Source organism: Apteryx mantelli, chromosome 21 (assembly GCF_036417845.1).
Source record: "Apteryx mantelli isolate bAptMan1 chromosome 21, bAptMan1.hap1, whole genome shotgun sequence".
Taxonomy (NCBI): domain Eukaryota; kingdom Metazoa; phylum Chordata; class Aves; order Apterygiformes; family Apterygidae; genus Apteryx; species Apteryx mantelli.
The window spans coordinates 7,059,445-7,079,061 of record NC_089998.1 but is presented as its reverse complement, the minus strand read 5'-3'; the positions used below and the strand labels follow the sequence as shown (position 1 = coordinate 7,079,061).

Genomic DNA, 19,617 nt, shown 5'->3' with positions numbered 1-19,617 from the left:
GAGAAAAATACATTTGAATCAAACGACTGCAAAAAAGTATAATTTGTCAAGTTTTGCAAACCATATGAAAACAATTCAAAAGTGACACAAAAATATATATGTTTGAAAAATACTTAAAGAAAAAAGTACAGATCTCACAATATCAAAACAAATGACATATGGTTAAAAAGAAAAAAAAAAGACATTGAGTAACACCATGTTGGCAGAAAAAGTAAACCTCTGCAGGGCAGCTGTGTTCTGTCATTTAAAGTGTCAGTTTGCGTCTCTAGGATCTGTCTATAATGTGCTCAGCAATGACAGCATTAACTGAGCATTAGAAGAATCTGTCATAGCAGCGAATCAAATCTGAGAGCAATGTACATGAGGGAGGAGAGCAGTGAGGTTTACTGTGCTATCTCAGAGGCCTGAAATGTCCTAATTCACATGGCCATGGCCTTCTCTCATTGCTACCAGACATAAAATCCCTTTCAAAGGAAGAAGGTTTGTGAATCATGACAAGCAGAGGGCTCTAAGCATGGACTGCACAATGTGGTGTTGAGAGCCTGGCTGTGAGATAGACCTTGGCCTTTGGCTTCTTGAGCCACTATAGTCTGGAGTGTCTTACAAGTGAAAAACACTTTAGTGGGACTCTCCTCTCACTTGCATCAGGATAAATTGGAGGAATGCTGCTGATGTGAGTGGGACTGCACTGGTTAGTGCTGGTGAGAGTCAGATAAGAACAGGACCTTTTGTTCCTCAGAAGAGGGGGGAAGATGCTTGGGGTGGAACAAGAGGTGCTGTCTCATGGGATCACCCGCCAAAGGGTGCCTGGAGACTCCCTGGTCTCTGAAGAGGATGTCAGCACTTCCATCTACAGCATTTGTGCTGCAGTGAACTTTCTACAAGGGGAGACCAATTTGCCATTGAGCATGGCTAGCACTAATGCAGACCAAAGAAGAGTAAAACCCCTCCAGTCCATTACTGGGACTTGTACAAATGGTACAAGCTGCTCTTGCCTAAAGCCTAGTAGAGCTTATTATGATGAGCAGAAACTCACTCTCTGGCATTTGTAGCCCTTCCCCATAAAACAGAAGGCAACTAAAAAGGTGGTGAAGGACTGGAATTAAGATGTGTAGCCCTTTGTGAACAAACCTTGTTCCTTGTTGCACAGGCTCCCTTAGAGAGAAATCTCTGTGTTGCCAAGGTTGTGCAACTGGCTTTGCTGGTCAGCCCTGACCTTATGAGGCCGGGTGGGCTGACAGATCCTACTGTACCACCAAAGGGGACAAAACAGAACTCTTGACTTTAACAGGAATGTTTTACTTCCGATAGACCCACATACAGTTAGCAGTGCTTCCACTAATATGAGTCTTCTATAAAAACCCATTATGGGAATGAATAGACTTGAAAAAAACTTTCTTCCCTGTTTGCTCTATTTACAAATATTATTGAGAAGGTCAGTTCATTTGGTCTAACTCTCTGGTATCACGTCCCCCAACTTCTCTAAGCACATAAATAACTCATCACTGCCTGTAACCCCATTTGGTGGCCAATGCCAGTTCAGGACTGGTGTTCTTGTGGACATTACAGGACCTCATGCAATACAGTGAAAGGGAATTTTCTAAAAAGTGGGAAATTAAAAATGTCACGCTAGCGATCGCACAACTAGGTCTTCAAGCTCACGGTCATCTGAGGCTTTCTGTGTGGTCTAAAAAAAAGGTTAAAAGATACATAATGTAGTTGTCTTTGTTTTTTGTTTTCTTTTTATACAGAAATCATACACACAAAACTTCAATCTGAAACTTCATAACGAAAAAGTCCACTAATTTAATGAAAGCATTTTTTTGTGCAAAAAGTCCCTCCCCCCTCCCCTGTTCACCTTCATCTACTGAGGGTCTCACACACACACATAAAGTTTCCTTCCAACAGCCAAGTTGGTAAGAAAGAGTCCTCCCTATATACAGTGAATTAGAGAGAAGCTGGATACAGTGCTGGCAAGAGGCACTAGATGATTGCCTCTATCTGGAAGTGTCCATGTTCTCCTCCTTAAAGTTACTGCAGTGCTCTATAACTTTCCTATGGATAAAACAAGGACAAGGAGAGAGGGTTTAGTTAAAAGCTTATCCCATTACAGTTGTGGGCCAATAACAGTAACATAAGGAACAGTCCAACAGCATGATGTCTATGTAAATGTACATTGCTTATACCAAGCCGTCTTTCCTGAGATATGCATCAACCAATATCTGAGTCTAAACCAGCATACTCCACAGAAGCAGCTTAGAGCTCATAAATGCAGTTCATCTCCTCTGAATTGTAAGCCATGCTAGTATACATCCAGATCTGTATGTGACCATTCAGTCATCACCCCCATATCCAAATCATCAGATAACTTTGAATCACATCAGGAAATGCAGGCATACAAACATTTGTTGTTCATTCTTCTGTCATTTGTCCCTGCTTTTCCATTTGGAAATTTACCGTTCTTGTGCCGTCCCATCACTTGTTCACTTTCTAAGCCATACGCAATCTGCTTAACCTGTAATAGTATTCTGCTATGTCTTCTGCAGGCTTCTGTCACCTCCAGCATTTAGCAATTTAACTTAGCATTTTAATTGTGCAGTCAGCTCTTCTGGTGACAGACTGGTATGATACTGAACAAGGAGCCCACACCACAAGTATGGAGGAGACTGATGACTGGAGACTATCAGCATAAGAGATGTAACTAGCAGGTTTGGTTCTCCTGACCAACAAGCCACTTCTACAACCCAATTGCCTAGCGCCCATCAAACCTGTCTGTGTACCATCAATCAGTCTGTGTACTGCCCACCTATAGAAACCTCTCTAGGTGCCTGCTTCCATACTCTTATTTTTGCTCTTCACCCATGTTTGCTTCACTCCTCATACACATCAGTACAGGCCTTTATTTGGTAGCCTTACTTGATGTGGGGAAATAAAAACTAAACTGAAGCTAAACTGAATGTTTGACGACAGCACATCATTGGTTTCCTACCGGGCCATTTCCTTGGTCTCTTGTCGTGCTGAGGCCATTTTAATCATGTCCTTCAGAAGGGGAATCCCACCTTCTTTGATCAGCAGTGGGCAGTACTTGTCAGCTGCAGAGAAAAGAATAAAACAGGTCCTTGTGAACCTTCACAGAGGTGGGAGACAGGGTGGCAGGAGGGGAGCTTGCTGCATGAGAAGTCACAGAACTTTTTTATGGAGTCAGCCTGTTACAGGTACGCTGGCTGTGAACACAGCAGACGCAGAATGGATGAGAATGTAAGAACATGGCCAGAAGGATGGAAACATTGAAGGTATTTGCTACGCACTACATTTCATTGTTTCTGTTCTGGCTGTGCTGCCTGGACATTCCTTCACCATTCAAAGACTGTTCTCTCTACTTACATAAAGTTACATTGGGAAGACTTTTTCTTCTAACAAGCTCAGATCCACAACCCCAACTTTTCCAGTGAAGTGAACATGGTTTTCTAAAGTAGAACTTACGGTAGACAGAGACCAGGTTATACAGTGCCCAGGTTGCCCAGTGCTGGCTGACTGGAGAGATCCCTTGTGGAAGGAGTCGAAGAATTGGTTCAAATGACCTGCACAGAAATATTGTAGAAGTGAAAAATCCAAAGGCTGCTTCTTTCAGCAGCTTTGGCACTCAAAGGAGTACAAACTCTGTGCTCATACATACCACAGCAGTAAATCCCATTGGCATGTCAAAGACTGTGGCATCAAAGAGTAAGCCTGTGTCACATGGCAGTACTGGCAGGCTTACAGGCCCTACCAGCTTAGCATAAACATGCTGCCCAGAGAAAAGGATGCAAAGAATTTGACTGAGTCCAGGAACTAATTTCTATCTTGTGTCAGTCATTTCCTTATGACAACTGAAACCCAGCATCACTGATCATTCTGTAGAGCAGCCAGAGTAAAATTACCTCCAGCCAAAGCTGGCTGCTCACGTGCAATGATTTCTCTGTTTCTTCTGGCAACAATAATGTGTCTACACTGCAACTCAGGCATTGGAATACCACTCATTCTGGATCCCTGCCCAGCACTGTGGGAATACAGAGTACCTGATGCTTTCTTAAAGGAAGGGCTTTGGAGGATTCCACCAGTTATATTAGCTCTTGAAATGATTTCTAGGAACTGTGTTTAAATATCCTCCAAAGAAGACTGAAAGCTACAGCGATCCATGTGACTTTCAGAAGGAAACAGACTTAAAGAGGTAAAAAGGACAGAAGTCTCAGAAAAAAAAAATCACTAGGCAGTCTCAGAGAGTCAGATCATAGGTTTCCTGAATTATGCATTTTCACCAAAAACATGCAGCAGAAATTCTGTTGGGCTCCCACATTTCTCCCATAGGAATTGCCAAGCAAGGTGTCTAATTTCAGCAGCCTGTGTGACACACTTTAAAGGAAGATGTAAAACCCTCACTAAAGAATATGTCCCTTCACCCTTGGCAGAGCTGGGCTGTGCCTCTTTCCTCCTGTCTGCTGCTGCTTGTTTCCTGTGACAATCCCAGCTCTTGGGTAAGGGGGCCAGGCTTCTCTATTCCTCACCTGTAATTGATATTTCTTCTGGAGTTGATGTCCCAGCTCTGGATGGCTGCCCACATCCTCTTTACTACTTCTTCTCGGTGCGGCTCACATATGCCCCAGGCCTCTGGACCATCAAACATGATATGGGAGAGCACACCACAGGCGTTATAGGATACCTCAATCCCATCTGCTTTGCTCTCCAACAGGTTGCTACAAAGACAGAAGAGATCATTTAGAGGTGCCTGAACAACCTTACTCAGCATTTCACAGACATTAAAGCATCATGTCTTTGATCTCTACTAGAGAAGATTACTGGAGAGAGTATCTCTGGCCTGAAATGGGCACAGTGCTCTTCAGGGACTCAACTTGTCAGTAGTACTTGTATCACACCTAAGCCGTGCAATCCAAGCTGTCTTATGCTTTCCTTTTAGCTCTTCTTTGAATGGGAAAGCAAGCTGATGCATCAAATGTTTAAAAGTTTCCAGGTGATTCAACAGCAGAGCCCCAACACATTTACCCTGCCTGGGCCCAGCTGTTTGTCAGATGTATTCACCTGAACACACTGATGAACTGGGAGGTCATGAGCTGCGGGCGGAGCTCCTTCACCTCTGCTACATTGCCCAGGAGTCCCAGCATGTTGCGGTGCAGCTCCTGTTTCTCAGGGAACTCCTAAGAGAACAAGAGATGGGATTATACAAAAGCAGGACTGTGGGTAACACTGAGAACAACCAACCCTGGAGAAGGATTGTGCAGTGCATCTAGAAAGGTTGAGTACTTTTGAGTAGTCAGCAATGGTTCTCTAGCAGATCTCTAATGGGATCTCTAGCATTCAAATCACATGAAATGAGAGAATCAAGGCTTGTTATCCACTGCTGCCCTGCTTAAGGGGGACTGTGTTTATAAGTACAGAATAGGAAAAGAGGGGGATGATACATATGAGTAAGTGAATTTCTTCTACTGGGTGGATGGCTGTGAAAAAGAAATAAACTGACAAAATATGCAAGTTTTTATTTTATAGTAACATATGAAGGTCTGATTAAGGATCAGTTCAGCCAGGGATCATGCCCAGGCACCTGCATCTCTACTAGTAATGCCAGTATTCCTCTGGAGAAAACCAGAAATACTTACTTTCAAGCACTCCAAGAAGAGTTTCATGCCACTGTAGTTGAGGAACATCTCACAGTTATCAGGGGTCTCATCAGTGATGTTCCAGAGGGCACTCCAGGAGAACTCCATCACCTGATCACACTATGGAGCCGAAGAGATAGGGACAGAAACAGAGCTTTGCTAATGTGGGAGCCGAGTGCAAACCAAGTACTTGTATTTCATCTCTGGCGTCACCTCAGAGAGCTTCAGAGGTAAGAAGACCTTGTTATTCACTTTCAGCTTGTTGATGAGTGTTTTTTTTTCATTGTTGTTTTTGCCCCTCTGCCACCTCCCCCCTCTCCTTTGGAGAAGATATCCTACAGCACCAGCTGAGATGTCTGGTGTTTGATAGAAAAGCTGGACTGGCACACTGGACTGATCACCATGCCTATGTGAGGCTGAACAGAAAATACTCTGTGTGTATATTTTGGGGGGAAACACTCACCGTTTTATCAGCCAGCTTCTTCTGAATCAGCTTTAGCATTGTCTGTGGGCAGAGGAAGGGGAAGAGTGAGAACAGTTCAGAAATCACAGAGCTAAAACTGACACCTTTAGGCAGTGCAGGGCTGGCTACAGGCAATTGCAGGTATATGCAGCCTCAGAATTTGACCCTTTGTAGAAAACCTAATTGGTATCTCTTCCTCTGATCCAGTGGGACTGGGTTATGTTCAGTGCTGCAGGTATTTGCAGAGCTGAACTATGTCAGAGTCCCTCAGCTGTAGAGTTTACAGTCAAATCTGTTGTAATGTGTATTACAAAGTTAGGAATGTGGTAACTATATCAGAGCAGTTGCCTGAGCAGGTCTTTGGAAAGGAGTGGGATATGGGTGGACATGAATTGGGAAGCTGGTGCAAACTCAGGGGGGATGCCAAAGGAGCTAGGTAAAAGATCATACCAGTTCCAAAAATAATATAGTGAAGAGGGGAGGTATCGGGTCACGCTGCTTCCCTGCTCTCACACAGAGCCTATCTGTGAGATTCTGATTTCCAGTGCTGACAAGCCAGTAAGAGATGTCACATGGAGGGAGAGGTGCCAGGAGAGGTTAGCACTGCTGGGACACAAGTTCCCTCCTGCGATGCTGTAAGGTTGAATCACTGGCTGGATGTGCTCGGTGGACTGCTGCAAGGGAATTGTGGTAGCCTGGGTTAAGTATAAGCAGACACCTTGGGACCATACCAACCATGACAAAACCCATCTTGCCCACAGCTTCTTTATGATCGTTGTCCACCTGGCAGACCAGAGCATTACAAAGGTGTACGGCGATGCGCTGGATAGACTCGTCCTGCCGGCTTTGGTTGAGGATGTTCAGCAGCAGCTCATTGACTCGGCGGTACTGGAACTCCAGCTCCTCAGGGATGCTGAAATTGCACAGTGTGAGGCAGCAGTTCCGCTGTACCTAGGACAAGAGCAAGCAAACGCTGGACCGGGAGGCTAAGAAAACATAATCCCATCACCTCATGTTCCCTTGCTGTTTGGTACTGAAACCATTTTCTTGCCTAACTACTACCACTAAAATTTCTGTTACCCTCATAGCTATCATTGTGCTTTATCTGCACCCTCCCTTTTCTCTTTTACTGTCACTCTAGTATCACACAATCAGCCAGTCTCATCACTTCGCTGCCTATAAACTCTCCATGCAGCAATCACCACTCGACAACCCAATAGCATCGTACTATATAATGTCAGCTAGCTACCAGTACAGTGCCTTAGAATAACATTACTTTCTGCAGACTCAGTGCCCCCAACGCATACACATCTTCACCCCTTATCACCACGATCAGTGCTGGACATCTATGCTGCGGACTGTATGCACCCTTTGACTCACTACCATCACCTAAAAAGGAGCCTTGCTATCATCACTAGCTTCTTCTGGTTCTGGAGAACATCACATGGAGAAGGAGTGCCCTGCATGTAATCTCCATTACGGAGTGAAGGCAAGGAGCAGATCTGGGCAATAGCTTCTCTAGTGCTTGCCTTGGCTCACATCCTGGAGGCTCAGAAGGCCTAGGTGCTACATCAGGCTAAAGACAGAAGACAGGGAAGGCAGGACTATAGGAGCTGAAGGAGGCTGGGCTGCTCTTACTGTGACTTCCTGGTAGGACTCCATGCCATTCAGTACCACCTGGATGACCTGGTGCCGCAGCTTCACACTCTGCTCCATGCGGTACTCAGAGTTGGTCAGGTAGAACAGCGCCGCACTGCCCGTTACCTGGATGTTTTTGTCGTCCTTGTGGCACTTGAGGGCTGTGATCACCAGCTGCAGAGAAGCAACATGCAGTAAGTCAGTGCCACTGACTTGCTGCTGAGTCTTGGAGTGACTGTTATGGCTGTGTGGGGCAAAGACTGTTACCAGCCTGCAAGGAATGCATGGCCCAGGCATTGCAGCAATATGCTATAAGGCATCTCATGAAATCAAGGTATCCAGTTCCACTGCACAACTGGAACTTTCTCCTGAATGACCTGACATGATGTCCCAGGGTAGAGAAGAGGCTGGGCTTGAAAAATCTCCCTTGTGAGGGTGAGGTAGATGCTAGCATGGGCTCACCTGGAGGGCTCGCAGCAGCTGGCTACAGCGCTCGATACGGGCAATGTCAAAAAGGAGGTTGATAGCCCTGGAAGTGATTTCTGGTCGGTGTTCAGTGTAAGCCTCAATAGCATTCAGAACCTGCTCTTCGTTCTTGTCCCCGCTCACCTGGCATGGAGGCAAAAAAGAGGCAGGGAAGAAAGGATGAGGGAGGAAAGCCAACATGAGAAGGAAGCTTTGAGGGTAGATCTAGAAGGTCAAAGGGTGCAACCTCTGTCCTGCTGGTAGGACTTGGCCCAAGATGGGAGCAAAGGGGCTGAGTCACTTCTCAGCCCAAAGGGACAAGAAATGACCCCTTCAGGATAGGAAGATGCTATTCACAAGTAGGACTCCTCTTCCATTGTCTTAAATTTTTGTTTTGTAGTTGTAGACACCCTGCTGCTTCAGGTAGGGTGATTTTCCCAGGCCCTTCTCCAAGAGGCGTATATTTTCCCCTTGTGAAAACTGTGAAGTGCAGGTCTTGCCTTCTGGCAGCTTTCCTGCATTACCAAGTGGCTATTGAAAGGTCAGAGCTCAGTTGTCACACCCCAGAGCCCAAGAACTCCACTCTACTGGCAGCCAGTGATTTTCATGTTCTTTGAACTTTCATCAACCACCCACTGCCAATATTATTGCTGCCTCATTACCTTGTAAGCTGGAATATGTGTCAGGCGGCAGAGAGATGTTTCAAAAAGGCCCAAGAACTGGAGTGGTCGTTTCAGAGCCCGGAAGGGAGCAATGCTGCTCTTTGCTGGTTCAATGCTGAGAAAAGAAGAGATCACTCATGTTGGTACCCTGCTTCTTCAGCTCTCTCCTGCCACCGGGACAGCTATCTGCTCTCCATTCACTCTGACTGCACTGCTCCATAATTGGAGTGACAAAAGCTCCATTCAGTTGTACACCAGCCAAATTCTGCTAAAGGTAACACTAGCCTTTCATTCCAGGTGATCCTGACTGAAGGAGTAAATGTGTTGAACAGAAATAGCAGTAAGAATTCAGGCAGACAGAATACAGCTCTCCCAGACAGAATTTGTCTTGGAAATTGGCTAGCTGGCGTAAACACTTCCTCTTAGGAAAGGGCTGTGGACTCCACTGATCCAAACAAGTTGGGAACTTGATTGCATGTCATTTGATAGACTCTGACAGACTTCTGATAGAAGCATCAGTCTGCTTCTGTGCTCATGCAAGAACACTTGTTGTTTTGTTGCCATGTTCCTTATTGACCAGGAGCCAGTATTTTTTTCACCAGCTTTGGAAAGGAGCCAATACTGTCCCACTTGTTTGCTTTTGTTCCTGAGTGCTTGGGGAATAGGTGGGCAGAGCTCTTGGTTGACCTGGAAAACCAAACTTCCAAGTATGCCCCCACTGAGGTGCACTGGGATTTTCAAAGGCTGATCTGCCTGGCATCAAGGTCAAATCTGAAAATCAGCCTTTAGATTCTAAGTCCCTAGAACACCCAGTCCTCCTATAAACATTCATGTATTGACTCAGTGCAGAAATGCCTCAAAGAGCCTGGACTTTGGTTGGGGTAATAATGTTTTGTATAGAAAATGTGTAAAACAGTTTGGAGTCCTTTCAGAAGAAATATAAACTAGTGCTCAAGATCCCTGGAAGGATGTGTATGGAAAAGAAGGGCTGAAATACTTCTTCAGATATGTATGAAAGACAGGTAGAATGAATTCTTTATTACCTTTAAAGTTCTTACCCGTCACATACAGGAATCACAACTAACTGATTCCCATACTAGTCTTTAGTATCAGGGAGAATTAGCAACAGTTGTATCTTGCTTTTTAATATTAATTAGACCTAAGAAATTTGAAAGCTCAGAAGAGAGAACTGTCCTTAATTCAGCTTTGGCAAAACTTTCCATCCAAGCAGACATCAGTAATTGCTGTTCCCTTACCTTGTCTGGCCCATCTTCTCCTCCATGCTTGGGATAGTGCAGTTCTCCAGCATGGTATGCCCTGAGATATCAAGCGAAGTGAGGTTTACCAAATTTTCCACAAACAGGTTTAGAACCCGCCGGGTCAGCTTGAATTTGTAGTAACTGGACAGATGATCTCGGGAGATATCCAAGTGCCTGCAAATGACAGAGAGCAGCTCAGAGCCTGGAAAGCATCAGCTGGGACTTCCCCCACTCTACCAGGGAAAGATGAGAAGCCAAGGTTTGTTTTTGTTTTTTTTCTTCTTTTCTTCTTCCCTCTTCCTCTCCAAGATACAGGAATATGGTTCTGTAGGATCTGGCAGCAGGATCTGGCTTGTGTCTAACCATAGTCACGGATGCCTACTCAGAATGCAGCACAATGAGTCACTTGGCCACACCATCGTGAAGGCAATTGCTCTAGGCTCAGGAACTGCCTTTCCCAAGCTCTATCACAGCAGCCACCTGAGCATTTCTGCCTGGGGATTAAGATGCACTGGAGGATCTTTGCATCCCCCAAAACATATGTTGCCTCATCCCACAAATTAAGTTACACAAGTTTTTGTCTGCTCCGCAATCTTGTATTATTTTCCACCCCAGGCTATTACTCTCTACTTAGTTCATTTATCTTTAGGCATTTAAATGCTTATGCTTCGGCAGACTTTTGATGCTGCAGGAGTTGTGGGACAACTTGACCAACTGCCATGTGCAAGTGGTGCCCCTTACAGGTCTGCTCTACAGGGCCTGCTCTGACCTGTGAAGCAGTAGCTAAGACTCCTTGGGAGAGATTTTCTAAACTGCCTAAGACAGGAGCCAATGTCCTGTTTATAAAAGTGACTTCTACACGTTGTGGACCAAGCTTCACTGAAAATCATCAGGAGTTGAACTAAGTTACTCAGATTTAGAAAATGCTGTCCAGGAGATTCTCTGAGACTTCTAGGTCATGTGTAAGCATGGTACCCCCTAGTGTTTGCAGCCAGCAGAGTCAGTATTAAAGCCACTGGAAAGTATCCTTTGCTTGAATAGTAAGGCCCTTCTTTTTACCTCGGAAAGTCCTGGATCCCTTTCCTGATACCATTGTGTAGCTTGAATAGCAATTGTCTCAACTCTGTTTCAGGAAATCATTCCACTGTCAGCACGGTTAGGTCCTGAGTGCCTATTTATTTAGACTGCTCTTTCCCTTGGTTGCTCCATCCATGCACAGTGTGCTTCCAGAGAGCAGAGCAGACAGTCTGAGGAGCTGCTGAGAGTCTTTCCTAGTTTTATCTCAGAGCCAGGCTTAAACTTTAGACATTACTGTTTGACCGGTGGTTTCAAGGATTGAATTTCACAGTGTGATTATCACTACACCGGTACCTGTACACATCTACAGCCATTTTCCCCATCTCTCATGTGTTCTGTTATCACTTTTTTAAGGGAATTTCTGCTATGTGAATGGGCTTGATGTTGTTTTGCAAGCAAAACTCAGGCTGGCTTTAGATATTTCAGCTGTATAGCGAGTCAATGACTGAGCTTGTTTATGGGAGAGTTTATAACTTGAAAGCAGTTGCAGGTGGCTCTCAGTTAATTGGCTGGTAACCCATTCCCAAGAGATCTGCATGGCTCCTATCTGTGGAAAAAGGATAAAGAAGGAAGAAGAGGTCTGCTGACCTGAGCTTACGGAGCTGTGCGATCACTTGGATGTGCTCCTCTGAAAGGTCCATGTTGTAAAGCACTAAGGAAACCAGACTGTCCTTCCACTGGGTCAGAAATCCCACATCATTCAGCTGGATCCCAGAGAGATCAAGAGCTGCAAGGGAGGCCAAAGGCCGAAGCAATGTCTCCACGTTTACCCCCTCGATCAAGCGGCCGAGGTTCAGGAAGCGCAAGCGGCTAAAGCCTTCAAAAGTAAAGTCCTTAACCAAGACCTGGCGAGTGGGATTCACCAAACAGTCATCTTCACAGCCTCCAGGGTTCTCCTCCTCGTAGAAGATATTACAGCAGCCAAAGAGGCTAAGGGAGATAAGTGTGTGGCTGAAGCTCACCAAGGTTTGCAGGCTCTTGGCTGTCAGCTTCTCACAGTTAGTCAAGTAGAGCTCAACAAGATCCTGGAAGATGGGAAATCAAACAGTTAGAAATACTTCACAGGTGGAGTGCCCACCCTGTTCCCTACGCTACCTCCTGCTGGGAGAAGCCTGAGACCAGGTATCACCTGACTTGGCCAGTGTCCCCATCCCATTCCCGACAGGGGCTTTGGGATCAGAGGAGGGAGATGCTGAGGTTCTCCCAAAGAATGAATTTGGATGGGGAGGGATGGAGTCTTGGGAATCTCAGGATGCCTGGGATTCTAGCTGGTGCCCACACGTCAGTGCTGCTATGTGATGTGACAACTAGAGGCTGTCAGTGCAATACCACCTGCTTTCTGATGGCCTCCAGGTCCTGGTCCTGCACAATCTGTTCCCGCAGGTGGATCCGAGCTAGCCTGGTGCTCCGTGGATCAGAGAACAAGGTGAAGAAGCTTTCATGGGGTTCAAAGATGCTGTCTGTCTTCACCAACTCCACATACCTGTATCAGGGGCAATGATGTTAGCACAGCATAACACAAAGGCTCAGCTACAGCTCTGCCATCTGTGCTGGTCATGAAAAAATGTGACCGAGTGGGTGAGCACATGCAGACTCCCTGCTGATCATCCAGAATAACCTTTGGGGTAATGGGAACTGGGCTATAATCTCTTCTTGCACAAAACTAGCAACCCTTAGGAAAATCGCATAGGAAGAGATTTGTGCAAGGTCATACATATATTTCTGAGCAAACTGGATTCTGGCAACTATGGACATCAGGACTTTTCTTTCCTACCCGTTTAAAGCTAGTAATTTGATTTTTTTCACTTTCAGAAAATTAGCTGGCCAAGGTTCTCTGCCAGAATCCATGGGCAGTAGTTCAGCCAAGACAGACTGGGATGACCAAGTTATAAATCCCTGGAAGCAGGTTGCTTTGTAAAGCTATAGGAGTAGCAGCCTTAAAATGCAACTTCTGCTAGCACTTTGTGCTCTTATTCCTCTGGCTTGAGAGTTTTAATGCTTCAGTGGTGGGGAAATGGGAAGGTTCCTTTGCTGCTTACTGATGCTCTTGGAACAAATAATGACTTTTTTCACTCTGGGTTTACCTATGTGGGGAAAGGTGACTGCCAAAATTAGAATAGCATATAGTGGTACAATAACCCTTCGGGACACCTCCTTCTGATGTTAATGCAGAGCCATATTTCCAATATGAGGATCAAACAGAAAAAAAGCCCCAAGAATTCCTTCCCATTTTTTTCCTTGCATCCTTCTCATCACTCTTTCTTAAAGAACTTCATTCCCCCTTCCCTGGACTCCCGGCTTTTTCCCAAATGAGACAACAGCTTCTCCACAGGCCTGAGACGTACTCGTTGACAAGTTTGTCACAAATCTCGCTTGGTAAGAAGATGTCAGGATGAAGCCGGAGAGTTTCATTGTCTAGTAGGTAGCAGAGAGTCCCCTCCAAGTTGCGAAGGCAGTAATCTGTGCACAAGGTCATTAGTGACTCCGGGCTGTCAGATGCCATCTTGAAGGAAGGAATTGGAAGGGGAAGCGTAGAAGGAAGCTTTTGATTCAGAAGATCCTCCACGCAAAGGAAATTCCAGGGTGAATTTACAGGGACATCAGGACAGCTATAAGCAGAGGAAAAAAGATGCATTGAGAAAGGGACATTGGAAGTGTTCTGCAAAGCTGTTGTACCAGTGGGATGTTGACAGTTGTATTTACAGCCAATCACTTGCTGACATCAAAAGAACCTGCAGCATTTTGGCTTCTCTGGGAGTGTGCCCTTAATTCCTTGGTATCCTCACTCCCCTGTTGGTAAACAAGGGATAATATGACAGCGAAGCTTCTGGGACACTGCAGGAATGAGTTAATATGAAACACATTTGGTAAAGAGGCTACACAGCAAGAAAATGTTTCCTCACTGCAGGGTTATCTGGCTGATGAAGGGTGTCTGAAAGGGAAGTAACAGAAACCACATTGCTTTGTTCCCTTCAGACTGGGTTGGATGAACCACCACAAAATTTACTGTGGGGAAGATTCTTTGTATAGGCCAAATGGGATACGGTAGCCCCATATCTTGTGCCTGTAATTCTGTTTGCCATCATTCCAAGTGAAGTTTCATGTTTAAGCTGAATGTTTCTTTGCAGCTCCAAGCCAGAAGCTTTGGGCAACTCCTTGAACTAGAACATGAGGCAAACCAGAAGCCAGAGAAAAACATACTGACTGGTTTGGCTTTCCTTTCCAAGTGCAGTGAAAAGGAAGGTTTATGTCAGGACATCTATGCATGCAGCTCCCTGGGACTTGCTCACCTAAACCATTCCAAACTATCATAAAAAAGTATGGGTGAAAGACCTGGAAAAAGGCAAGGGAAGGGGCTTTCTTTTGCCGCTCTTGTTCTTTCATACTGGATAAAGAAGAAAGGAGAATTAGGGGAAGATATTCCTGTCTTTTTTTTTTTTTAAATCTAGTGACTCTAATATAAAGACTCGCTCTCTGGCACTCAATGAGGACCTGTTGAGGGTCTTGAAGTTGTTTAGCAGAAGCGACTAAAGAACGAGAACTCCACTTCACTTTCAAAGGGTCAGATCACATTAGAAGCAACCCTAACGTGAACCCTTCTAAATATTTTCATGCACACGTATAAATTGTTTGAAATGTTTATTTTTGAGGTAAAACCTGTGCCTTTTCAACTGTTGTATCCCTACTGGTAGTCAGGACACCAGTGCCATGGAGCCAGTTGCTCTCCTCTGCGCTACGGTTGAGTAGCCGTTGCTGTTGAAGTTGTTGCAAAACGTTTTTAACTACATCTCCAATCTCTTATCTTCATCCTGTGGCTACAGAGAGCAGGATACTTGTCTGTGTCCCCTGCTCTCTGCTTCTGAGAATTCCTTTAAAGTCTCCTGTGCTCTTTTCTTCATTCCTGCAGTATCATAACAATACAGGGTGTAAGAGTTTAACTCAGTTTCCTCACCTTAATCACTATCTCCAAAGGCACCCTGGATGGATCAGGCACCCTTCTCTCTGAGATGCTTTCAGATGCTCTGTTCAGCTGCTGCCTGGGCCATGACACCATTAGAAAGGATCAGTTAAAACTGAGGATGAGGTAACCTTTCAAATTCAGGCACCAAATGGTCTCTGTGGGAGACAGGAGCACAGCTGTGCCTGAGCCTGCCTGGCAGCCCAGGCTCCCAGCCTTCTGATCCCTCCCTTTGCTGCAGAATGGATTTCTGTGCAAACATGAGGGCAGCACAAGTTGCAAATCAAAGCTCTTTTCTTCCTTCTGTGTCTCATTAATTCTCTTTTTGAGGGCGTGTTTCAGTGCCAGGGACAAAGAGTTGGACAAGGAATTAACCCAACGCAGAAAGCAACCACTCAAGAAAGCAGGCAGCGATCACAGAACTGCTCTTTGCTCAGCAATGGAGGAATTGCCATGCTAGATCAGCCCTGAGGTATGCCTCCTCCAGGCCTTGTCTCCCTGGGCCAAATCCCCTTCTAGTGTAACTGGATGAAACTTTATTGACAAAAGCAGGCACCAGTAGTGAATGTGACTTGTCTTTTGGCTTTACTTGAACTTGACCAATAACTTCTCCTTCCTATATGCATCTGCAGGCAACTGGCAGGATCATGTTTCAATCCCAAAACTCCTTATGACCCGCTGTGTTCTGACCTAGAACTTTCAACAGCCCTTCCAGAGGTGATCTCAGGCAGGTTCTCTGCTGTTCTTGGCTCAAGAGGTAGAAAGGTCTCCAAGCAAAAGCAGATGCAGAGAGTTGAGAAAAATTAAATAAAACTCAGCAATCATAAAAAATGTACATAACATCCAGATGGGAGACAGTTTAAAGGGTGTAACCAGCTTTTCTGGGTCACTGAATCCTGAGCCAGGGTCATAAGATAAAATTACAGCTTCCCAAGGGTGCTTTTATAGCTCAGAGACCTTTGTGATATATGTGGTACAAAGAACTAAAGAAAGATGGTAGGTCTTGAGTCATACTGAAAGAGAAGGAAGTCCATAATCAACAGCCCTCTCCTTCGTAGTTATGTCAGGAGAGAAGTCAAGGACTACACGGGCCATTGACTGCAGGGTATTGCTGCATTGGCAGTTTCCTCCAGGTCCCGACTAGGGAATTGCAGATGGGAAGAAAATGTCCTGGGCTCTGCACTGTGTCTGTTCTGGAGATGAATCTGCTTCACTTCCAGAACAGGTCCCTCTCACAGATTTTGCCTGAAGCTTGCTGGGGAGAATCTTTCCAGAAAGGCAAGATCAACAGGAATATCTGAACCAGCAGGGAAACACGTTCTGCTATTCCCACCAGCTCACCTATGCTATCAGACAGGAGGTCCCTGGAGCCAGTGTTCTTCCGCTGTTTACTACTGACAGCCAGAGAACTCAAAAACAAATTCCCATTAACAACCTGTTATCACATGCAGCTGGAAAAGGCCAGTGCTTGGGACTTGTCCAAGCAGCTTAGAGCACTAAAGGGCAAAGACTGCCTTTCTGTGGCTCTGACAATCCTCTAGGGCCCCTCTCTTGAGACGATTGCAATGTAGCTGGTTGATCCTAGCCCTTGAGAAATCAGCTGCACTTTTAACTTCTGAGCTCCCTATGATCCACCAACAAAATCCCCTACCGAAGGTTATTATAGAGGAAAAATGGTTAAACTCTCCCAGTAAAATAACACCAAAGAAGAGCTTTCAGCCTTGTGATTTATTACCCATATTAGAGCAGCAACCAGAGCTGCAGCTGAGTCCGTGGTCCTTTTGTATAAGACAGGATACAAGCTAGTCCCTCCTCTAAGAAATTCTAAATAGACTCAAGACATGACACGTGGGCAGGGGGAGATGGAAGTAAGGGTGCCAGTAGTGGGACTGCATTGATGAATGTTCTCTCTAGATACAAGCTCAATGTGCTTTGTTGATAAAAATAAATGAACTAGGGATGCTGACAAATCATTAACATTTGCCTAATCATTATCCTCAGGCAACTTTCCACAGGCAGTAGATCAGCAAGTTGCCTGCCTACCAGACTGTCACCAGTGCTGTCTAGTGCGTGTGTTTTTGAAGCATCACAACACATATGTGAAAGATGCAGAAAATTCAAGTGCAGGAATCGAGAAGGCATCGGAACTACGGCTGCCAATCTTTTTATCAATTTATTTCTCCATCAGATTTCCTGCCATCTTCATGCACAAAGGAATTGAGTCCCTTGGAGACAAGGTAGCTGGCATATAAAAGCTGGTATACCAAACTACCCCCAGAAGCAGCCCTATCAGTGGAGTAATAGCACCCTCCCACCATCCATGGACCTAAAGAAAACTGCAATACCATGAAATGCAGCTTTAATCTCCCCTGTCACCAGCCTTCCAGATCCAGACAGCCTCTCCTGCAAATATGGCTTATTTGTGGGCTACATCCGTATTTTCAAGGTGTTTCTGGCTTCACTGGCCTGCTGCTGCTCTTGGCGCTCCTAGGGATGCCTATGCCAGTAATTCTCTGCCTTGGACTTCAGATTGATCTTCTCTCCCTCGCTCGCTCTCTCCTTCAGTCTGCTGCCTGAAGCCAAGCCAGACGTGCTGTGGCTCTGTGCCAACCACATGCCATTTACACTGTCACTACAAAAATGATTGGCAAAGCTGAGTTTTTCAGCATCAGGGACACCGACAGAAACTGATCACAAAGAAAGACTTTAAAAGAACAAATTTAATGTAAACACAGAGTTTGGCACAGGTTAGATTTTGAAGGAAAACTGCACTGTCATTTTGTTCAGCGTCTTGCAGCTGCAAATCATTGCATTTTTATTAATTGATGGGTCACTGCAAGTGGTGCAAGAAATACCACTCCTGGCTTAGAGCAGGACAACCGAAGTAGGAATAAATTGAACTACTCACAGCGGCTGAGCAAAGCCTCAAATTCTGAAACTCCTGCCTGCCCAGATCGCACAAGACGTGGCAAACGAGAGGACTCGTGCAAGACAGGAAACGCACTGACCTTCGTACCTGCCTGCGGCGAGAACGCTCCTTTCGGACTGATGAATTATATGGCGGATATTCTCTCCAAAAGGTCACCCACCCGCGAAGACATCTCCGGGAGCCCTCGGATTGCCGCTCCCGGTGCGCTGGGCAACCGGCGCCGCCGGGCCGCCACGGTCTCCGAGAGCCTTTGGAGCGCCTTCGGAGCGCCTTCCCCGACCTGCGGGCAGGGTCTGGTCAGCGAGGCGAGCGACCCCTGCGCCCGCTGGCGCGGCGGCGGCCCCGGGAGCCGGTTCCTGCTCCCGAGGCGTCTCGAGGTCCCCTCGCGAGGCGGCGCCGCCGCCCTGGGGCGGGGGCAGCTGCTGCCGGGGCCCGGCTGGTCGCGGCAGGCCGCGGGGGGGGGGGGGGGGGGGGCGGACCGCGCCGGGATCCCCGGGCGGCCCTGCCGGGGGCGGAGCGGGGCGCGGGGCGGCGGCACTCACCTGGCGCCAGGCCCCCGCCCGGCGCGGCGGATGGGGGCGGGGGGAGTCCCGGCTCGGGCCGGCTCCGCTCCCGGGGCGGGCAGAGCTCCGCGTCCTCCTCGGGCCGCTCCCCCCGCCGCGGCCTCCGCTGTCAACAAACCCCGCCGTCACTTCCGCCAGCCGGGCCGCCCCGCGCCGGAAGCGGCGCCGCCTTCCCCCCGGAAACACCGGCCCGCCCGGAACGCTCGGGGCCCTGCCCACGGTTCCTGCCCGCCCTCACAGCCCGGCGTCAGCGCAGCGTGGCCTCGCCGCGTTATCGAGCAGCGATGTGACGTCACGAGTGTGGTGACATCACGCCAGGGGGGCGCGATGGCATTATCCGCCCTCGGGGCCCAGGTACGGTGCTCACTGCGATGACATCGCAGCGTGCTGCCGTGATGTCGCATGGTGTCAGGGTGCGAGCCCACTGGACTGCTCGTGTCACCGCCCGGGCCGGCGTGGCGGCGGCAGCCCCGGCTGCGAGCGGGCATGTGTGGCGGCGGCCCTCCGAGGCAGGCAGTGAGGCCTCCCCCGCGCTGTGGGCCGGGCCTCCCCTCCCGGTTCACCGGTTTTGCCGCGAGCAAACGCCGCGGCCTGCCGCTCCACTGGGCCTCGCCTGGGCCGATCGCTGCCGTCTCCTGGCACTCCCTCCGCCCGTGCCAGGCTAGGGATGAACGGAGCTGCTGCAGCCCTGCGCGCCAGAGCGGGCCGCCGGCCCTTCCCTTAGGGGCCTCCCTCATGCAGGCGCTCTATAGAGGCGTAAGCTTAGAGCAGCGCTCGGCCCTTTCGCCCCAGCTCCCCCGCAGAGCCAGCACCTGGCGCGGCCCCCGGGGCGAGCGGGGAGCAGGGCGGTGCCCCGCTGCTCCCTCGGGCGGCCCCCACGAACACCCTCGCCCCAGGGGCCGGGGCCGCGGCCCCCGAAACGCTGCCAGGCCCCGCAGAGGTGCAGCCACGT

General features: G+C 47.6%; 1 protein-coding gene across 4 annotated transcripts; it reads right to left on the bottom strand.

Moving 5' to 3' along the window:
- Window positions 1-24: 24 nt before the first annotated feature.
- On the bottom strand, window positions 25-19,048 carry ZER1 (zyg-11 related cell cycle regulator). 4 transcript variants are annotated; one of them, XM_067309258.1, is made up of 17 exons: window positions 19,033-19,048; window positions 18,182-18,382; window positions 13,561-13,824; window positions 12,548-12,698; window positions 11,804-12,240; window positions 10,136-10,312; window positions 8,880-8,994; window positions 8,215-8,361; window positions 7,753-7,926; window positions 6,850-7,065; window positions 6,115-6,156; window positions 5,652-5,771; window positions 5,077-5,192; window positions 4,545-4,733; window positions 3,484-3,581; window positions 2,990-3,092; window positions 25-2,055 (listed from the first exon to the last, which is right to left on the bottom strand). In XM_067309258.1, exons 1-17 carry the CDS (start codon window positions 19,041-19,043, stop codon window positions 1,998-2,000), a joined length of 2,619 nt encoding a protein of 872 aa, XP_067165359.1. In that variant the 5' UTR covers window positions 19,044-19,048; the 3' UTR covers window positions 25-1,997. The 4 variants fall into 4 exon arrangements, with proteins under 4 accessions (XP_067165359.1, XP_067165360.1, XP_013811244.2 ...); XM_067309259.1 differs by lacking the exon at window positions 19,033-19,048 and adding an exon at window positions 18,645-18,780; XM_013955790.2 differs by lacking the exon at window positions 19,033-19,048 and having other exon boundaries at window positions 18,190-18,272.
- Window positions 19,049-19,617: the final 569 nt, after the last annotated feature.

Excerpts from the sequence above, each read along its gene's own strand:
- ZER1 (XM_067309258.1), bottom strand. Across the intron at positions 7,066-7,752 it reads AGTCCTACCAGGAAGTCACA|GTACAGCGGAACTGCTGCCT; the intron begins GTAAGAGCAGCC and ends CTCTTGTCCTAG. Across the intron at positions 5,193-5,651 it reads TCTTCTTGGAGTGCTTGAAA|GAGTTCCCTGAGAAACAGGA; the intron begins GTAAGTATTTCT and ends TTGTTCTCTTAG.